The following is an 18,750-nucleotide window of genomic DNA, read 5'->3' on the forward strand; positions in this document are numbered from 1 at the left end:
GCATGCCGGGATATACCGAGACAGCGATGGCGCGGGGCATGCCGGGATATACCGAGACGCGGGGGGCGGGTGCCGGGCCCCCACCGGGATCGCGGCCTCCGTTCGCTCCCCGAGCCCGCGGGTCCCGCTGCCATCCTGTGGTCCCTGGCGCCTCAGCACCGATCGCAAGCACCAGCCCGGGGGTGCCCGGCCTGCGGGGCCCACAGCGGGACGGATGTTTGGGGAACACTCGGGCACGGGGGGTCTCGGTGGCCGCGGATCCCCAGGCCCGGTCCCCGTGCTCGGGGGTCCCCAGGCTGACGGGACCGAGCCCCAGCGGTGCCCCGGGATCCCCTTCTGGGCTCGGGGATTCGCTTTTGTTGCTCAGGACTCCACGGCCCCCCGGCGGGGCGGTTTTACCCCCTGGGGCTCAGGACCCTCCGGCTTTAGGGGTTAATTTTGGGGTTCGTGCCCCGCCCCGCCTGTCCCTCGGCTCCAGGGTGAGGCCGCTCAGTCTCCGTTTTCTCTATTAAATCGTTCGAGGCGAGCACGGGAATTCTCGTTTCCAAGGGCGCCGGATGTGGCCGGGTTTCGCCCTTGTTTATTTTCGGGCTGTGAGCGCCGGTGTTGACCCGAGCAGCGGCACCTCGGGTCAGGCTGCCCCGGGCAGGGTGTCCCGGGCTGCCCGGGGCTGCCCCCGCTCCCCTCGGCCGCTCCTCAGCCAAAGTTCTGCCCCGTTTGTGCTGACTCGGCCCCAGAGTGCGGAAACGGCCCCTCGCCACACCTTCCCGTGCTGTCCCCGCTCCCGGGGCTGTGCCGAGCGCTGTCACCCCCGTGTCCCCTGTCGCGCTCCCGCATGGAGCTGCCGCTGGTCCTGCTGCTGCTGCTGCCCGCGGTCCTGCCCGCCCGGTGCTGCGGTGAGTGCGGCTCCGGCCCCCAAACCTGCCCCGGACCCCCCCGGCCGGGGCCTCGCCCTGAGCTCGGGGGGTCCCCGAGGAGCGGCGCTGGGGGTGATGAGCCCCATGTCCGGAGCCTCGGACGGCGCCTCGTGGCAGCTCTCGGTGACAAATTCTCCGGGGCTCAGTTCCCCCAACCCAACCCGTGTAACCCCTTCCCCTGCCCGTGCCCACCCCCCCAGGGGTCCCTGGGGACAGGGGTGTCACCCCAGCCCCCTGCCACCTCCTCGGGTTCTCTGTGCTCCTGCTCCATGTCACGTCTCTTCGTTCCTTCCTCTTTGTTTTGGTGGGAAATCCGGAGCTTAGGGGGTGTGGGGGGGACGCTGAGGCTTTGGGGTGCATGGAGGGGTGGATGCCGGGGGTCGCTCCCCACCGCGGCCCCACACGGCTCTGGGGGGGCTGTGGAGCTGCGGGGCCGTGCCGGGGGGGGGCTCTCGGCCTTCTCGTTCCCCCTGACCTGCGCTGCCTCTCCCGGGCCGGGGCAGAGCCCCCGGAGGGCTCTGCGGGCGCCGTGCGGGCGCTGAGTGCGCGGCTGCTGGGGCTGGCGGGGGACCCCGGCCGGGACCCCGACCCCGCCGTGTACCTGGCCCTGCGCCTGGCCCGCGAGCACGACCCGCGCCTGGAGCAGCGCTACCTGGAGCGCCTGCAGGACACCTTCCAGCAGCCCTACGGCAGGTGGGTCCCGGGGGTCCCCCACGGGCCTTTGGGGCCGCCCCTGTGGCCCACGCTGACCCCCTGTCCCCGCAGGAGCCTGCAGGCCCGCGGCCGCTCCCGGTGGGACGCTGAGCACAGCACGTAGGTGTGGGTGTCCCGGGGTCCCCTCGGGGCAGGTGACAGCCCTGGCGGTGTCCTGGCAGTGACCGCTGCCTTGCAGGAGCGCGGCGGAGCCCCCGCAGACGGGGCGGCTGGCGCTGTACCTGCTGGGGCTGCAGGCCACCTGTCCCCCACCCAGTCCCCATCGCTCGCTGGTGACATGGCTCAAGTACCACCTGGAGGAGGACTGGACAGGTGAGAGCGTCCCTGCGGGGCGGGTTCCCGCCTGCACGTCCAGCTGTGAGGCACCGGCTCACCCCAGTGACACCGCCCGCTGTCCCCAGGCTCCCGGCGGCACGGCCACCCCCTCACCAGTTACTACCAGTACGGGCTGGGCGTGCTGGCGCTGTGTGTGCACCACAAGCGGGTGCGGGAGGAGGTGATCCGGCGGCTCTTGGCGGCCCAGCACCATGGAAGGCTCGGGCACAGTGGCAGTGCTGTGGGTAAGGACCCACGGGCACAGGTGGTGGCACCCCGGTGGCGTGTGACCCCGGGGTGACACCGGGGTGTCCCTGCAGACACCGAGGCCGTGGTGGCTCTGGCCTTCACCTGTCTGGAGCGGAGGAAGTTGGTGGGGACCGAGCTGGCGGCCGAGCTCCGGGCAGCCGCGCACGGGGCCAGCAGGAGCATGGCCGAGGCCCAGGGCCCCGACGGCATCATCGGCAACATCTACAGCACCCCATGGGCCCTGCAGGTGGGTGTCACCTGAGGGGACATCTGGGCTGCCACTGGCAATGGGCATGGTGGGAAGTGAGGCTGCAGATGTGGGGTGCAAGTGTGGAGTACAGGTGCAGATGTGGGGTGCAGGTGTGGAGTACAGGTGCAGATGTGGGGTGCAGGTGCAGATGTGGGGTGCAGACGTAGATGTGAGTGCCCAGGCAGGGGCAGCTGCCCCAGGGCAGGTGATGCTCAGCAGTGCAGTGCCCAGGTAACCAACCCTCCTTCCTCTTCCCACCACCTCCATCCCTCCCTGTCCCAGGTGTTCCTGGCCACAGGTGCGTGCCAGACGGAGCCAGCGTTTGTCCAGGCCATGTCTTCACTGCTGGAGAACCTGGAAGCCTTCGGCACCGCCGCCACCATGGCCCAGGTGCTGCCGGTGCTGCACGGCCACTCCTACCTGGACATCGCCTCCATGCACTGCCAGGAGGAGCCAGGTGGGAGCCGGGGGCAACAGGACTGGGGTCAGCGCTGGTGTCAGCACAGTGGCTGGGTGTCACCAGTGCTGTGGTGGCTTCTCGCAGACACGCTGACTCCCCTGGACATGGAGCCCCTGGCTGAGGTGCCGGGGAACAAGACGGTGCAGCTGGTGGTGGAGTGTCCCCTGCCCTGGTGCTACGACCTCCGGCTCTACGACCGCCCCGTGCTCGTGCCCGCCGCCGCCTCCCTCCTGGGCGTGCTCCAGGCGGCTGCTGCGCTGGAACCCCATGACTTCAGGTACGTGGGGGTCACGCTGTGGTGGCCGTGTGTCCTGCACCTGTGCCCTGCACCGGGCTCGCCCTGGTTCCCACCACACAGCTCCCTCGGGAGCAGCTCTGTACAGCAGTGCCGAGGCCGGACCCTCACCCCCCTGACCCCACTGTCCCACCCCCCAGGTTCCACACTCAGGACACCCCCCAGGGCCCCTTCCTGACCCAGGTGCTGGGACTGGAGGCCCGGCAGGAGAAGCGGAACTACTGGCAGCTCCTGACCGCGCCCAACACCCCCCTGCAGATGGGTGAGTGGTGGGTGGGGGCTCCTGGGGAGGTGGCAGAGGTCCCCCACAACTCCTTGGCTGCTGCCTCACCCCAAACCATTGTCCCTTTGTCCACAGGTATCGCTGACTACAGACCCCAAGATGGGGAGACCCTCATCCTGCGCCTCAGCGAGTGGTAGAGGGTGGGGGGTGATGGCAATGAAACACCCACAGTGGCACAGGACCTTCTGGCTGCCTGCCTCCTGCTTTCCGTGGGCCAGCCCCCCAAACCTGCCAGGGGCAGGAGGAGGGGACACACACGATGCCCTGTGTCCTACAGCTGCAGTGGGACCGGAGGACCAAAACCAGCAGCTCCTCCAGTCCTGGTCCCACGTGGGAATGGGGCAGGCAGCTGCTGGGAGCAGCCGTTTTTGGGGTGTCCAAAGCCTTTTTGGGACGGCCAAAGATTTGGGGAGTCTGAGTCGGTGCTGTTCATCCTCAGCAAGGTGCCAGATGGGATCCTCCTCCTCTGTAACCCTCTGGGGGGTACTGAGCCCCCACTGTCCCAGGGGGTCCAGGGGACCGCGCTGCCCGAGGGGGACCCACGGGTGTGCCCAAATCTGCGTGATTCCCCCGGGAGTTTAATCCGGTCCCCAAAATCACCGGGACAGAGGCGGTTTGGGGCCGGGAGCCGGGCGGGGGCTTGGGGGCGGCCCCGCTGTCCGCACGGAGCCGGCGCAGGTCGGTGACAGCCGGGTGTGTTCCCGGTGCCCGTCGTGCCCCGCCCGCCCGGCAGTGACGCGCTGGCCTCGCCGGGAGGAGCCTCCGCCCTCCGCTCCCGCCATCACCAAACTTTGCGCCAGCCCCGGTCGCCTCCTCCCCGGCACATGGCCCCGCCACCGCGGCGCTGAGCGCCGGCAGCAGCCCCGGCCGGAGCGCGCAGGGAGCGGGGACAGCGCGGCCGCCACCGCGCCAGCGCCGCCGCCTCCGGCACCCATCGCGGGGCTCTCGGGAGGACGGGGCAGAGCGGCGAGGGGCGGCCGGAGGCAGCGGAGCCGGTGCCCATGTGCCCGCCGTCGCGGCGGGGCGATGAGGCCGCGATGAGCGCGGCGGGCGGGGGCACCGTGCGGCCCTGGAAGCCCGACCCGGGACAGGCGGGCGGGGGGCGGCCGGGACCGGCGCTGCCGCTCACCCTCAGCGTGCTGGCCTGGCTGGGCACCGGCACCACCATGGCCGGCCTCAACAAGTGGATCTTCGCGGCGCACGGGTTCCGCTACCCGCTGCTGCTGTCGGCGCTGCACATGCTGTCCGGCGTGGCCGTGGGTTACCCGCTGGGCTGGGCGCGGGCACCGGGCCCCCGGCCCCGCGCCAGGATCTACCTGCTCAGCCTCACCTTCTGCACCAGCGTGGCCCTGGGCAACCTGGGCCTGAGCTACGTGCAGCTGGACGTGGCACAGGCCGTGGCCACCACCACGCCGCTGGTGACGCTGGTGCTGGGGGTGCTGGGGGGCCGGCGGCCGCACCCGCTGCAGTTCTGGGCCATGGGGCCGGTGTGTGCCGGGGCCGCCTGCAGCATCGCCGGCGGGCTCTGCTTCTCCCAGCCCGGCTGCGGCTTCCTCCTGGCCGCCACCGTGCTCCGCGCCCTCAAGTCCATCCAGCAGAGTAAGTGCCGCTTGTCCCTGTCCCTCTCCTGCATGTCTGCCTGCCCCTGGCACGGCCCCTGCGCAGAGGTGCTGGTGTCACCTCGGTGCCACCCCCTGCTCGGGGTTCTCCCTGCTCGCTCTGCTGCCCACTGTGCACCCTGGTGTCGCCCCAGCCCTAATGCCACCCCACCCTATCGCTGGTGTCACCCCGGTGCCACCTTTGTGCTGGTGACACTCCTTGTCCACCCTGGCCGCAGTGTCACCCCAGCAGTGGTGGCACCCTGGCTCCCAGTTTCACCCCAGCCCCGGTGCCACCCCCTGTCCCTGTTGGCCCTGGTGCCACCCCTTGCTCACTCCTGTTTCTGGTGCCACCCCACAGCCACCCTTGCCTCTCTCAGGGCTGTGTTGTGCTTGTGGCCCTGAGGTGACATGACTGTAGTTTGTCATTGATGACACCTTTAGTGTCCCTGTGCTGTCCCTGTGCCATGGGGAGTGGAAGTGCCCTAGCTTGGCACAGGGTCACCCAGGCTGTCCCATCCCTGTGGGCTGCTGGACTCCCTGTGAGTCCCCCCTTCCTGGGGACTCTGGTGGCACTCGGGCCATGGTGTCCTTGGCGGAGGGCAGCGAGGAGCCAGCTGGAATGCTTTTGGCTGGGAAAGGAGCGTTTCCTCCGGAGCCTGTGACTGGGACAGTGTGGGGATGGGCTCTGGCTTGGGGCCCTGTGCCCACCCCAAGGTCCCCGTGGCTGTACTGGGGTGCTGTGGCCCCCCAAGGGACGCCACTGGTCATTGTGCCACTGCCCTGCCACCATGTCCCTGGTGGGACATGGACAGTGGCCCTGGGGAGGGCAGGGACATGTCTGTGTGTGGCACCAGCCCTGCTGTGCCTGCTGTCCCCACTGTCCTCAGATGACCTGGAGGGGGGGACATGGGGACAAATGCTCCAAACCAGGCTGGGAAAGCTGCCCTGTGCAACCCTCCCTGTGGCACTCTGACCCCAAACACAGGCACCCAGAGTGGGACACCCCTGAAGCAAGGCACCCCTAAACCAAGGAATCCCAGAAATGAAGGACTCCTGAACAGAGACACATCCAAACCAGGGAACCTCTTGAGTGAAGAAAATTAGGAAATTAAGATTTTGACTAGAATAAGAGTAACTTAAGGAAATTCAAAGTAAAAGAAAAATATAAAAGAGATAAGAGCAATGTTAGTAGTTAATTATTACTAGGTGTAGTTAGGCTATACACCTGCTTGCAGAAGGAATACATAGCGATTGCCAAGATGAAATGAATAGACCAAGGATATATATATTTTTCTGCTTGTATTAAACCTTAATTAGAATAAGACCCTATATCACTTACTTGTCCTAAATTGTGTTTATAGAAGGAGACAAGAAAAATAGACTATTGTGGAAAGGAACTGTGGGCACACCTGCAGGCAGGAAATCTGAACTATGTCCCAGGAGGAGCAGGAGAGCTGCCAACAGGGCACAGTTGAAAAGTTCAAGCCCGAAGAAGAAGATTTCATTAAAAAGGACCCCAGACCCATTTCAAAAGAAGAACTGAGCATGCCCAGAGGGGCGTGAAGCTCATCGCCATACGAGGCGAGAACAGGCGGGGTTAGACAATGAATATGTATAGTGCATTGTGTCATCTATGCATATGTAATTTAGGGAATAAATAGGGAATGAGGGGCAGTGGTGGGGCGTGTCCGTCTCTGAGAGGTGACTCCACACGGCCGTAGTAAGACACATACCCTCCCTGACTTTAAATAGGCCTTTGTCTGTGATTTTACTGCTTCGCTCTAAACTGGGACCCCCGGCCCATGGAAGGAACAGCCCCCCATCATTTTCCCCTTCCCAGTGACATTTGGGATTTCTTTACTGCTTTGTGTCCTGTTGGTGGCTGTTCCCGTGGGATGTGCCACTGACTGTCCCCTGTCCCCCCAGGTGTGCTGCTGCAGGAGGACCGTCTGGACGCGCTGTCGCTGCTCGGCCTGACATCCCTGCCCAGCTTCGTGCTGCTGTTCGGGGCGGCCGTGGCGCTGGAGCTGGGTCCCTCGTGGCAGGGCGTCCTTCGTCCCGACGCCGCGCTCTGGGGCTGCGTCCTGCTCAGCTGCCTGGGCTCCGTCCTCTACAACCTGGCCACCTCCTGCCTCCTGTCCCTCACCTCGGCCCTCACGCTGCACCTCCTGGGCAGCCTCACCGTGGTGGGCAACTTGCTGCTGTCGTGGCTGCTGTTCGGCACGCAGCTGGGCGCGCTGGGCTACGTCGGCGTGGCGCTGACGCTGGCCGGGATGGTGCTGTACCACCAGCCCCGGCTCCTGGCCGCCTGCTGGGGCCTGCGTGGGCACCTGCGGCACGAGTAGGGACCCGCGGGGGACTGGGGGCCAGGAGGGCTCTGGGGAATGCTGTGCACGTGTGTGGTGGTGTGTGTGAGCTGCACACACTGCTCCTGTGTGTGTGTGAGCTGCACACACTGTGTCTGTGTGTGTGTGAGCTGCACACCCTGTGTCTGTGTGTGTGTGAGCTGCACACACTGCTCCTGTGTGTGTCTGTGTGTGTGTGAGCTGCATACACTGCTCCTGTGTGTGTGCTGCTGTGTGTGAGCTGCACACCCTGTGTCTGTGTGTGTGTGAGCTGCACACACTGCTCCTGTGTGTGTCTGTGTGTGTGTGAGCTGCATACACTGCTCCTGTGTGTGTGCTGCTGTGTGTGAGCTGCACACCCTGTGTCTGTGTGTGTGTGAGCTGCACACACTGCTCCTGTGTGTGTCTGTATGTGTGTGAGCTGCACACACTGCTCCTGTGTGTGTGTGAGCTGCACACACTGCTCCTGTGTGTGTGTGAGCTGCACACACTGCTCCTGTGTGTGTGTGAGCTGCACACACTGCTCCTGTGTGTGTCTGTATGTGTGTGAGCTGCACACACTGCTCCTGTGTGTGTCTGTGTGTGTGTGAGCTGCACACACTGCTCCTGTGTGTGTCTGTGTGTGTGTGAGCTGCACACCCTGTGTCTGTGTGTGTGTGAGCTGCACACACTGCTCCTGTGTGTGTGCTGGTGTGTGTGAGCTGCACACACTGCTCCTGTGTGTGTGCTGGTGTGTGTGAGCTGCACACACTGTGTCTGTGTGTGTGTGAGCTGCACACCCTGTGTCTGTGTGTGTGTGAGCTGCACACACTGCTCTTGTGTGTGTCTGTGTGTGTGTGAGCCTGCACACACTGTGTCTGTGTGTGTGAGCCTGCACACCCTGTGTCTGTGTGTGTGCTGGTGTGTGTGAGCCTGCACACCCTGTGACTGTGCCGGTGTGTACCGGTGTGTGTGTCTGTGCCGGTGTGTGCCGGTGTGTGTGTCTGTGCCGGTGTGTACCGGTGTGTGTGACTGTGCTGGTGTGCAGGGCTCCATGCACACACAGGTGCTGAGGTGCACACGTGTGTCGGTGTGCATGGCTGTGTGCACCTGTGTGCCCTGATGTGAGTGTGCACGTCCTGCTTTGCGCAGTGTCTGTGTGTGCTGGTGTGCACAGCCCTGTGCATTTGGATGTGCTGGTGTGCACGTGTTGTGTGCACTGCTGTGTGTACGTGTGTTGAATTGCACACTCGGGTGTGAATGGGTCTGAGCACAGCTCTGTGCTTGTAGGTGTGCACAGGCTCTGCAGGTGTGAGCAGGGCTCTGTGTGGGACGTGTGTGTTGATGTGTGTGACGCTGCACACATTGGTGTGCACAGGCTCTATGTTCAAGCAGGTCTCGTGCTTGTAGGCACGTGTGTATTGCTACAGACTGTCCACAGTTGAGTGTGTGACACACGTGCTGCTGTGCACGGCTCCGTGTGTGTGTGCAGGTGTGTGCTGCTGGCAGGTACCGCTGTGCACAGGGGCTCTGTGCAGGTGAGCAGGTTCCTGTGTGTGTGCACAGGGCACACCCAGTGACTGGCTCTGGATACACAGCTGTGTGTGCCCAGCTCCTCCGTGCATCCAGCTGCTGTGTCACCTGGGCAAACAGCCGTGTGTGTGTGTGTGTGTGTGTGTGTGTGTGTGTGTGTGTGTGTCACTACTGAGCTCTGCTGGCTGGAGTGGCCCCTGGCTCTCTGTGTACACTCGGTTCTTGTGGCTGAACCGAACGCCCAGGACAGGGCAGGCGCGTGTCCCCTCCTGTCCCATCCCCACCGTGTTGTGACAATCCCACAGGGCTGCCGGTGCTGCTGCCAGTGTCTTTTTCTCCAGCACGCCCCTCAGCCCCCTCTATCCCCATCCCTCCCAGCTCGCTGCAGACTGGCATCCGTGGCAGAGATGGTGAGAGCCCAGCCGAGGGGACGGGAGCAGCCTGGGCCAGCTGCCATCACTCCAGGACAGTGCTGGGCTGTGACACAGAACATGCTGACCGTGGCAAAGGGACAGCCCAGTGTGTGTGTGCCTGGCACCACTGCTGGGCTCCGTGGTGGCCGTTGTCACACTTGTATCTCCACGCCGGGGCCCAAGGACCCAGCTCCGATTGCACTTGTCCCAAAATAAAGCTCTATTTTTGTTGTACTCCACCCTCGGTTCCCAGTGATCTCCTGGCCAAGAAGGAAGGAAGGGAGGATCACCCAGTGCAGGGATAGGAAACTGAGGCACAGGATGCCTCAGGATGTTCCAGCTCCTGGGAAGCAGCTCCAGCTCCAGCAGGGACAGCTGTGGTTTGGCAGCCCCGGGGCTGGCACTGGGACATCCACAGGACACGGGAGGGATGCAGTGACAGGGAGAGCAGTCACTGACCACAAATGTCTGGAAAAGGGCTGGGAGCTTTGCCCTGCCCTGGGGTGGCACGACGCTGGAGCATCCTGTCCCCTGAGTCATGGAATCGTGGAGTATCCTGGGTTGGAATGGACCCACAAGGATCATGGGGTCCAGCTCCTTGCCTCGCACAGGACAGCCCCAAAAGTCACACCATGTGTTGCTTGTCCCGCCCCTCTCTAGCCTGGTGACTCACTTGAAGACACAAACACAACCCCACTTCCCCTGGAAAATCCCCACTGGTTCCTGCCCTCTTTTCCAAACAGCGATTTTTTCCCATTATTAGGGCAGTGATTTGAGGCTGCTTCCAGCAGCAGCACCTGAGGAACGGCTCCTTCCCAAGGTGAGGGCGTGCCCAGCTGTGCCAAGGTGTGGCTGGAGAGGTGCCCACCCAAAAAGGACACAAAGGGCCCGCAGTTATCAGCCCTGCTCTGGCCGGGAGCCTGTTTGCTTTCTGCGCTCACATTCCAGAGGCTTTTTCATAGCGGGGAGTGTTGGAAGGGAGGGCTGAGACCTGCAAACCTGCAAACCTGCCACCTGCAGCATCGCTGCCTCGGGAGCCCAGCCCCAGGGACTCCCTGTCTATCCCAGCCCCCTGACTCGTTTGCTGGCACTGGGTCTGCCCGGATCCTGGCTCCATCCCTGGCTCCATCCCTGGCTTTGCCTTTTCCACCCTGGATTCGGTGCCTTGTGGTGCTCCCGGTGCCCTGCAGCTCCCGGGAGCGTGGACGGTGTGTGTCCCTGTGCAGTGGTGACAGTGGCCGGGCTGCTCATGGCGGTCCCAAGGGCAGCATTCCTGCTGGGATTGGGGTTTGTGTTGCCCGTGGAAAGTCCAGCAGTGGCAGGAGGTGTGGCTGGGTGTGGTGACTCTCTCTCCGAGTATTCCAGGCCATGATCTCAGCCCTGCTGTTATCCCTCTGCTCCGGCCCCAGGAAGGATTTGGTTTCTCACCACACCGACAGCTGCCCATGGGCTGAGTCCGGTGCTGCTCCAGCCAAGCTGGACAAGGAAAAGGCATCCCAGCCCTGGGGTTTTTCAGGGGGGGAGCAGATGGGACAACTTTCCTGGAGAGCAGCCCCTGGCACAGGGCAGGACCAGCCCAGGTGGAGCAGGGAACAAGAGGCACAGCCCTCACATGGCCCCTTGTGAGGAGGGGCCACAGCTCTGAGGGATAGGCGGCACCTGCACACGTTTGGATGTGCTGGCTGACAAAGAATCATGGAATCACAAGATGGTTTGGGTGGGAAGGGAACTTAAAGGTCATCTCATCCCATCCCCTGCCATGGGCAGCGACACCTTCCACTGTCCCAGGTTGCTTCAAGCCCTCTCCAACCTGGCCTTGGGCACTGCCAGGGATCCAGGGGCAGCCACAGCTGCTCTGGGCACCCTGTGCCAGGGCCTGCCCACCCTGCCAGGGAACAATTCCTTCCCAATATCCCATCCATCCCTGCCCTCTGGCAGTGGGAGCCATTCCCTGTGTCCTGTCCCTCCAAGCCCTTGCTCCAGGGCCCTCCCTCTCCATCAGGGAGCTCCAGGTGAAGTGTGAAAGTCCAAGTGGGAGAAATAAACCCGTGTCCAGTGGGACAGTGTAGTTATAACATCAGGCCAGACAGTTTTTCATGGATCTGCTGCTGAATCACTGCTGAACCCTTCCTTGGAAGTGGTGATGGAATGTGCTGGGATGTCGCTGGAGCAGGAGCAGCATGTGCCCACGCAAGGGAGAGGAAATCCAGGGTGGCTTTACTGTGTGCCTGGGAGCAGAGTGGAAATGATCTCTGTGTCAGGACAGGGATTAACTGTTGCCCTGGGGCCCGTCGGGAGCTCACTGCACTGGCACAGAGGGATTTGGGATCTGCAGCAGGGACAAACACTTGCTAAGCTGGGGAGCCTGAGCCAGGAAATTATCCTTCTGGGATCTGCTGGGCTGTGTTCTCAAACCTACCACATCCCAGGCCTTAAATAGTGTCAGGGACTTCCTGGGTATGGATCTGGAATTGTGGCAAAGCCTTTTCTAGGGTAGATGTAGGAAGGTTTTTTCCTTGTACGACAGCCTAGCCCAGAGAGCTGAGGGCATTTGAAGCTGTCCAAATGAGACTGCAGGCCAGGAGATGGACAGGATGACTCCTCAGACTCCCTTCCAGCTCCACAGCTTCTGCTCCAGCACCCAAAAATGCCCTCCAGGCTTTGTCCTTAACCATTTGGTGGCTTCACTGCTGGTTTCACTGTGGTTCCACTGTGGTTTCACTGTGGTTTCACTGCTGGTTTCACTGTGGTTTCACTGCTGGTTTCACTGCTGGTTTCACTGTGGTTCCACTGTGGTTTCACTGCTGGTTTCACTGTGGTTCCACTGTGGTTTCACTGCTGGTTTCACTGTGGTTCCACTGTGGTTTCACTGCTGGTTTCACTATGGTTTCACTGCTGGCTCTCCGTGTCACAGGCCCCTGCCCTGCACTGAGCAGGCTCTTGGCTGAGTAGCTGAGTTTCTAAAAGATGAAATCATAGGAGCTTAAAGACATCTTAAAAGTCTTAGAATCGGAGAAAGATGGAGCAGTTAAGGTTGGATATGCTCTCTAGGATCACCAAGTCCAACTGTTTCCCCAGCACTGGCAAGGTCAGCACTAACCCACATCCCCAAGTGCCACATACTCATATTTTTTGGACATATACAGGGATGGGTTCTTCACCACAGCCCTGCGCAGCCCATTCCAATGCCTTACCACCCTTTTTGTGAATAATTTTTCTCTAATATCCAACCTAAACTTCCCCTAGTGCAACTTGAGGCCATCTCCCTTGTCCTGTCTCTTGTTCCCTGGGAAAAGAGCCTGACCCCCCCACCTGGCTCCAACCCCTCACATCTGTTTGGGCTGTGGGACCCCACCAAGGAATGGGGTTCTTCACGATCAAGGATCAGCTTGCTCAAATCAAAAGACATGGAATGATTTGGGTTGGAAGGGACCTTAAAGTTCATCTCATTCCAACACCCTGCCATGGGCAGGGACAATAACCATGGATCTCCCAAGGCATCTTATGAAAAAGAGTTGTGGCAATCAAGTGGGGGAAGAGAAAGAGGAAGATCTTTGGGTCTCTCCCAGCCAGAGATGCTGGAGCCTGTGCTCTTCCTTCCCTCTCTGGAAGGCAGCAGATGATGGGACTTTGAGTTGCTGTCTCAAAACCCAAAGCTGTATCCCAGTTAGGAAAAACAAGTGTTGGTGACGTTCCAAGTCTCCTGACTCACAGCAAGTTGCCGTCCCGCCTCAGCAGCACATTTTGTGCTGGAATAAAACAACATTCCCTGAGCACGTGGTGCTCTCAGAGTCCCTGTCAAGGCCCTGGTACAAATGAGATGTGAAAACTGTGCTGATTTTATTAATAGTAAAATTCACTACTCGCTGGGGTATCTCAAATCCTCTGTACTTTCAGCAGCACAGGCTTCATGTTCCAGCTCCTCAGATGTGAGTTTATTTTCAGTGCTCCAGCATGGATCTGGAAGAACTGCTGCTGGCTTTCTCTAGATTTCTTGCCAAGAGGTCACAGCAGCTCGTTTGTACTCAGAGCAGCAATGTTTCTCCTACTTCATTTCCACAAACACAGAGCACCATTCCGGCTGGAGAGATGAGCATCTGGACCTGCTGATGCTGAACTTTGCACTGGCCTGACCCTGCTGCCAGGAGCTGTTGTTGGGTTCTATGTTGGGATGGCAGGATTTGACCTTGGATAAAGCCACTGTGTGCTGGGCTGATCCCTCAGCGTGGGCAGCAGGGGAGGGGGGATTCTACACCTCTGCCCCAGGCAGGTGAGACTCCACCAGCCCTAGGGCCCAGCACAGGAAGGATCTGGAGCTGCTGGAGCAGGTCCAGAGGAGGCACCAAGATGATCAGAGGGATGGAGCAGTTTTGCTGTGAGGAAAGGCTGAGGGAATAGGGATAACTTGGCCTGGAGAAGAATCTTTAGGGTGACCTAATTACAGCCTTCCAGAGAAAGAAAGATGAAGAGAGACTTTGGACAAGAGTCTGGAAGGACAGGACAAGGAAGAATGGCTTCAATCTGAAGGAGAGGAGGTTTAGACTGCATAGTTTGAAGAAAGTGTTCCCTGGCAGGGTGGGGAGGTCCTGGCACAGGGTGCCCAGAGAGGCTGTGCCTGCCCCATGCCTGGCAGTGTCCAAGGCCAAGTTGGATGGGGTTTGGACCACTCTGGGATAGTGGAAGGTGCCCCTGCCCACGGCAGGGGGTGGAACAGGATGAGCTGTAAGGTCCCTTTCAATCCAAACCATTCCATGATTCCACGAGTCCATGATTCTATGGTTCTGTTCCCACAGGGGACATGGAGTGATGCTCCATGAGGGGACTGACTCACCCCTCTGTGTCCCCATGCCGTGCACCCTGGCTGTCACCGAGCACAGCTGCTGGAGATGCACTGGGGGTCCCATCATGGGGACACAGGTGCTCCAGGTTGGGATGGAGCCTGGTCACTACTCCAGGCAGACATCCAGGATGGTGCTGGTGCAGTGGGTGAAGGGCACGAGAAGCTGTTGGGCCCACCGTGTCACTGAGGCAGAGTTTGGAGGTGACTCCTGACAGGCTGCCTGTCAAGGTCACCATGACAACAACTGACCCCAGTGGAGACAAGGGGTCATGGAGGAGCAGGGCCAAACACGGCCTCGTGTCACCATCTTTGTACCACCCCAGAGCCTGCAGATCGGCAGGCCTCGGTGCAGGGCTGGGGGACACTCACACCATCCTGGGGCTGGGGGACACTCACACCATCCTGGGGCTGGGGGACACTCACACCATCCTGGGGCTGGGGGACACTCACACCATCCTGGGGCTGGGGGACACTCACCCTGGGCTGGGAAACACTCACCCTGGGCTGGGAAACACTCACCCTGGGCTGGGAAACACTCACCCTGCACTAGGAAACACTCACCCTGCACTCGGAAACACTCACCCTGCACTAGGAAACACTCACCCTGCACTGGGAAACACTCACCCTGCACTAGGAAACACTCACCCTGCACTGGGAAACACTCACCCCGGGCTGGGAAACACTCACCCTGCACTGGGAAACACTCACCCTGCACTGGGAAACACTCACCCTGCACTGGGAAACACTCACCCCGGGCTGGGAAACACTCACCCTGCACTGGGAAACACTCACCCCGGGCTGGGAAACACTCACCCCGGGCTGGGAAACACTCACCCCGGGCTGGGAAACACTCACCCTGCACTGGGAAACACTCACCCTGGGCTGGGAAACACTCACCCCGGGCTGGGAAACACTCACCCCGGGCTGGGAAACACTCACCCTGCACTGGGAAACACTCACCCTGCACTGGGAAACACTCACCCTGCACTGGGAAACACTCACCCTGCACTGGGAAACACTCACCCCGGGCTGGGAAACACTCACCCTGCACTGGGAAACACTCACCCTGCACTGGGAAACACTCACCCTGCACTGGGAAACACTCACCCCGGGCTGGGAAACACTCACCCCGGGCTGGGAAACACTCACCCCGGGCTGGGAAACACTCACCCTGCACTGGGAAACACTCACCCCGGGCTGGGAAACACTCACCCCGGGCTGGGAAACACTCACCCCGGGCTGGGAAACACTCACCCTGCACTGGGAAACACTCACCCTGCACTGGGAAACACTCACCCTGCACTGGGAAACACTCACCCCGGGCTGGGAAACACTCACCCTGCACTGGGAAACACTCACCCCGGGCTGGGAAACACTCACCCTGCACTGGGAAACACTCACCCCGGGCTGGGAAACACTCACCCCGGGCTGGGAAACACTCACCCCGGGCTGGGAAACACTCACCCCGGGCTGGGAAACACTCACCCCGGGCTGGGAAACACTCACCCCGGGTTGGGGGCCCCTCACACTCAGAGCAGGTCTGTGGGCCTCTGACACAAAGCTCTTTCTCACCCAGAGCAGCCCTGCAGATTGGGACTTGGACTTGGACTACCCCCTGCCCACCTCCAGCAGCCTCACCAGTGCCCATGAGCTGCAGGTCCTGGAGGAGATGGTGAGGTTTCCTCTTCCTTGGGACAAAGCTCATGGCCCACTGTGGCACAAGGAGGCCTTTAGGTCTTCAGCCTGCTGGATCAGGAGGGGGTGCCAAGGCTCTCTCCAATGGTTGGGAGAGACAATTGCTGGATTTGGGCCACCTTTGACACGAATGGTTGTGCCTCCACCCTAACCTCAGGACACAGCTGTCATATCCTATCTCCAGGTCAACTGTGGATTGGAATAAGCTACAGGCATCATTGGCCATGGACTTAACCTGGACTCAGACATTGTTCCAATGATACCCTGCAAAAGAATAAGTTCAGATGAGATATTGGGAAGAGATCCTTCCCTGTGAGGGTGGGCAGGCCCTGGCACAGGGTGCCCAGAACTGTGGCTGCCCCTGGATCCCTCGAAGTGTTCCAGGCCAGGTTGGATGGGGCTTGGAGCAACTTAGTCTGGTGGAAGGTGTCCCTGTGGACTGAAGCAAGATGAGCTTTAAGGTCCTCTCTAGCCCAAACCATTCTGTGATACTGTGATTTTGTGATTATGCATATTGGAGCTTTTTGCTCGGAGGTCACCTTGGCCATAGCGAGAGATGTGGTGGGATCTGTCTCTTCCTGAAGACAAGCACCATTTTGGAGTTCTTTATTCCATGGTAGGAGAGTGGCAATAAGGTCTTATGTTTACTCTCACAAAGGTAAAAAGCTTTGACAAGGCCAAAAAGAAAACTCGTCGACTCTACAAACAATTACGGCAGCAGTTTTTGAAAGAACAGGAGAGAAAGATGGCGTACAGGAAGAAGACAGCCGAACAATTTAGAAAATCCCTGGAAGTGTTCGATCGCAGGAGTGGGAAGGTGCCAGGTCCCACCTCCCGTTTGCCTGCGGATGAAGCGGAGCCCTCGGAACGAGCGGGAGCTGCTGACAAAAAAACAACCGAGAGACACGTCCAGAGAGCTCCTCCTGCAGGCCATGCCCCGGCTGCGGCCACGGCTTCCAGCACGCAGAGACTTTAGGAAGTTACAGCTCCTTTTACAGCAATAAACCAGCTCAATCCCACTGGTGTTGCTGCCCTTTTAAATCGATGGGAACGGGGTGGTTGGAGAGCCTGGGCTGGGAGGGAGCAGTGAGGCAGCTGCAGGAGGGAAACATCTCTTCAAGGGACCGCTTTCCTGGGAGGGAGTGGGACACTGATGTGAAAGGGATGGAGTTTCTCCTTGGCTCGTGCCTTGGGGCTGGCCAGGCACTGCCCAGGGAATGGGCACGGCCCCGAGGCTGCCAGAGCTCCAGGAGCGTTTGGACAGCGCTGCCAGGGATGCCCAGGGTGGGGTTGTTGGGGGGTCTGGGCAGGGACAGGGGTGGGACTGGATGACCCTTGTGGATCCCTTCTAACTCAGGATATTCCATGACTCTGTGTCCTGGATTTCCAGCCACCATTGCAGTGTTTGGATTTCATAACACAAACCTTTCCTGCTTGAAATGAAGCCGCTTATTCTTTATGTTTCCCAGTGACCTTGAGGGAATAATTGGACCTTGGAAGATTGCTTCCATGTCCTCAATCACGTCACATCCTCAATCAAGTCTTTCCTTCACTGGATTGAAAAATGCTCAGTACCTTCAATCTGTGCCCCTCAGCTGGGATTTCTGAAGGGAATTCTCAAAACTGATGGGAGAGGCATAGCTCAGACACCAGGTCAGCACAGGCAGGTCACACCTCAGTGCTCAAAAATCAGGAGCCATCAGGCCTTGGCAATAAATTTTCTATTTATGGTTAAAACTGTTATTTAAGGAAGCACAAAACTTTCTCCTAACCTCTCCATAGACATAATTCAGGTGCTGCAAGGCTCTAGAAACACTGCATGGAAAATCAGGGTTTGGCATCTGAATTGGCTTCAAACCACAGATCTGTCAAATCTTGCCTTTCCAGAGTATTTAAGGTATGTTCTTGTCTTTCCTCTTCCCACCTGTGATGAATCTGCCTGGCATCCTTTCCTCTCCATGGACAGACCCTTTCTTCTTGATCTCAGTTTTTGCCTGCTGTGTTTGTCCAGGAAAATGAGGATTTGCTGTTCATCAGAAGAACTGGGTGACCTTTAAGGCCCCTTCCAACCCAAACCATTTCGTGATTCACTGTGACAACTGCTGGACAGGACAGACAGTGGACATCTCTGGTCATGCAGGCACCAGTGCCAGCCTGGTGTCCACCTACACCAGCTGGCTTTGTGACTGAAACCCAAGAAGAGATGGATTGAGATGAATAAAAACGAAATGCCAAAAAGCAAATAATGTCAGAAGTTTTTAGAGAGGGGCCTGGAAGTTGTCACCTAGGGGTGACCCATGCTGGCCACTCCTGGGGTTTCCTTGTGGGAAGATGCTGTGGGAAAATGAGTGGTTTAGAAGCAAACAGCACCCACCCTGCACACCGGAGAGGGGTCCCCAAGTGGTTCCTGGCACACAGCAGCACCCAGGGGGAGCGAGGGAAGTGTTCCCTTCTTCGCCGTGGAGGCAGAGGAGCTGCAGGGCTCTAACGAGGCTCCTCCGTGTGAAGGTTACAGAGCTCAGTCCCTCTGAGCCCATCCCCATCCTCCCCGTGCTGGGAGGAGCCTGTCACCAGCTTCTCTGGTCCCCCAGCTCGGTGCTGTCCGTGATGCCAGCATTCCCATGGCAGAGGCAGTGCTGGCACGCAGCAGCATCCCTGGGATGAAGAGCCCCAAGCCTGAGTGATCCTGTCTGCCCTCTCCTTGCCCCTCCCCAGCCTCTGGAGCTGCTGGAGCTGGAGCGCTCCCCCGGGCAGGCTGGGGGTGTTGGCACACCCTGGGCCTGGCTCTGCAGGGGCTGGGTGTCCGTGCTGATCGAGCCCTGCGTGTTCCCACTCGGCAGAGCCAGGAAGCAGCTGGCTTT

General features: G+C 60.3%; 2 protein-coding genes across 2 annotated transcripts; both read left to right on the top strand.

The window, feature by feature from the left end:
• Window positions 1-58: 58 nt before the first annotated feature.
• TCN2 (transcobalamin 2) lies at window positions 59-3,664 on the top strand. Its single transcript, XM_014253667.2, has 10 exons — window positions 59-896; window positions 1,421-1,610; window positions 1,683-1,730; window positions 1,810-1,943; window positions 2,033-2,191; window positions 2,267-2,442; window positions 2,728-2,902; window positions 2,990-3,182; window positions 3,341-3,462; window positions 3,559-3,664. Exons 1-10 carry the CDS (start codon window positions 836-838, stop codon window positions 3,618-3,620), a joined length of 1,320 nt encoding a protein of 439 aa, XP_014109142.2. The 5' UTR covers window positions 59-835; the 3' UTR covers window positions 3,621-3,664.
• An 807-nt stretch (window positions 3,665-4,471) lies between these two features.
• On the top strand, window positions 4,472-9,593 carry SLC35E4 (solute carrier family 35 member E4). Its single transcript, XM_005524636.3, has 2 exons — window positions 4,472-5,082; window positions 7,011-9,593. Exons 1-2 carry the CDS (start codon window positions 4,485-4,487, stop codon window positions 7,427-7,429), a joined length of 1,017 nt encoding a protein of 338 aa, XP_005524693.2. The 5' UTR covers window positions 4,472-4,484; the 3' UTR covers window positions 7,430-9,593.
• Window positions 9,594-18,750: the final 9,157 nt, after the last annotated feature.

The sequence above is a fragment of the Pseudopodoces humilis genome, chromosome 20, assembly GCF_049639895.1.
Source record: "Pseudopodoces humilis isolate 2021_Gansu_Grassland_sample_001 chromosome 20, ASM4963989v1, whole genome shotgun sequence".
NCBI classification, from domain to species: domain Eukaryota; kingdom Metazoa; phylum Chordata; class Aves; order Passeriformes; family Paridae; genus Pseudopodoces; species Pseudopodoces humilis.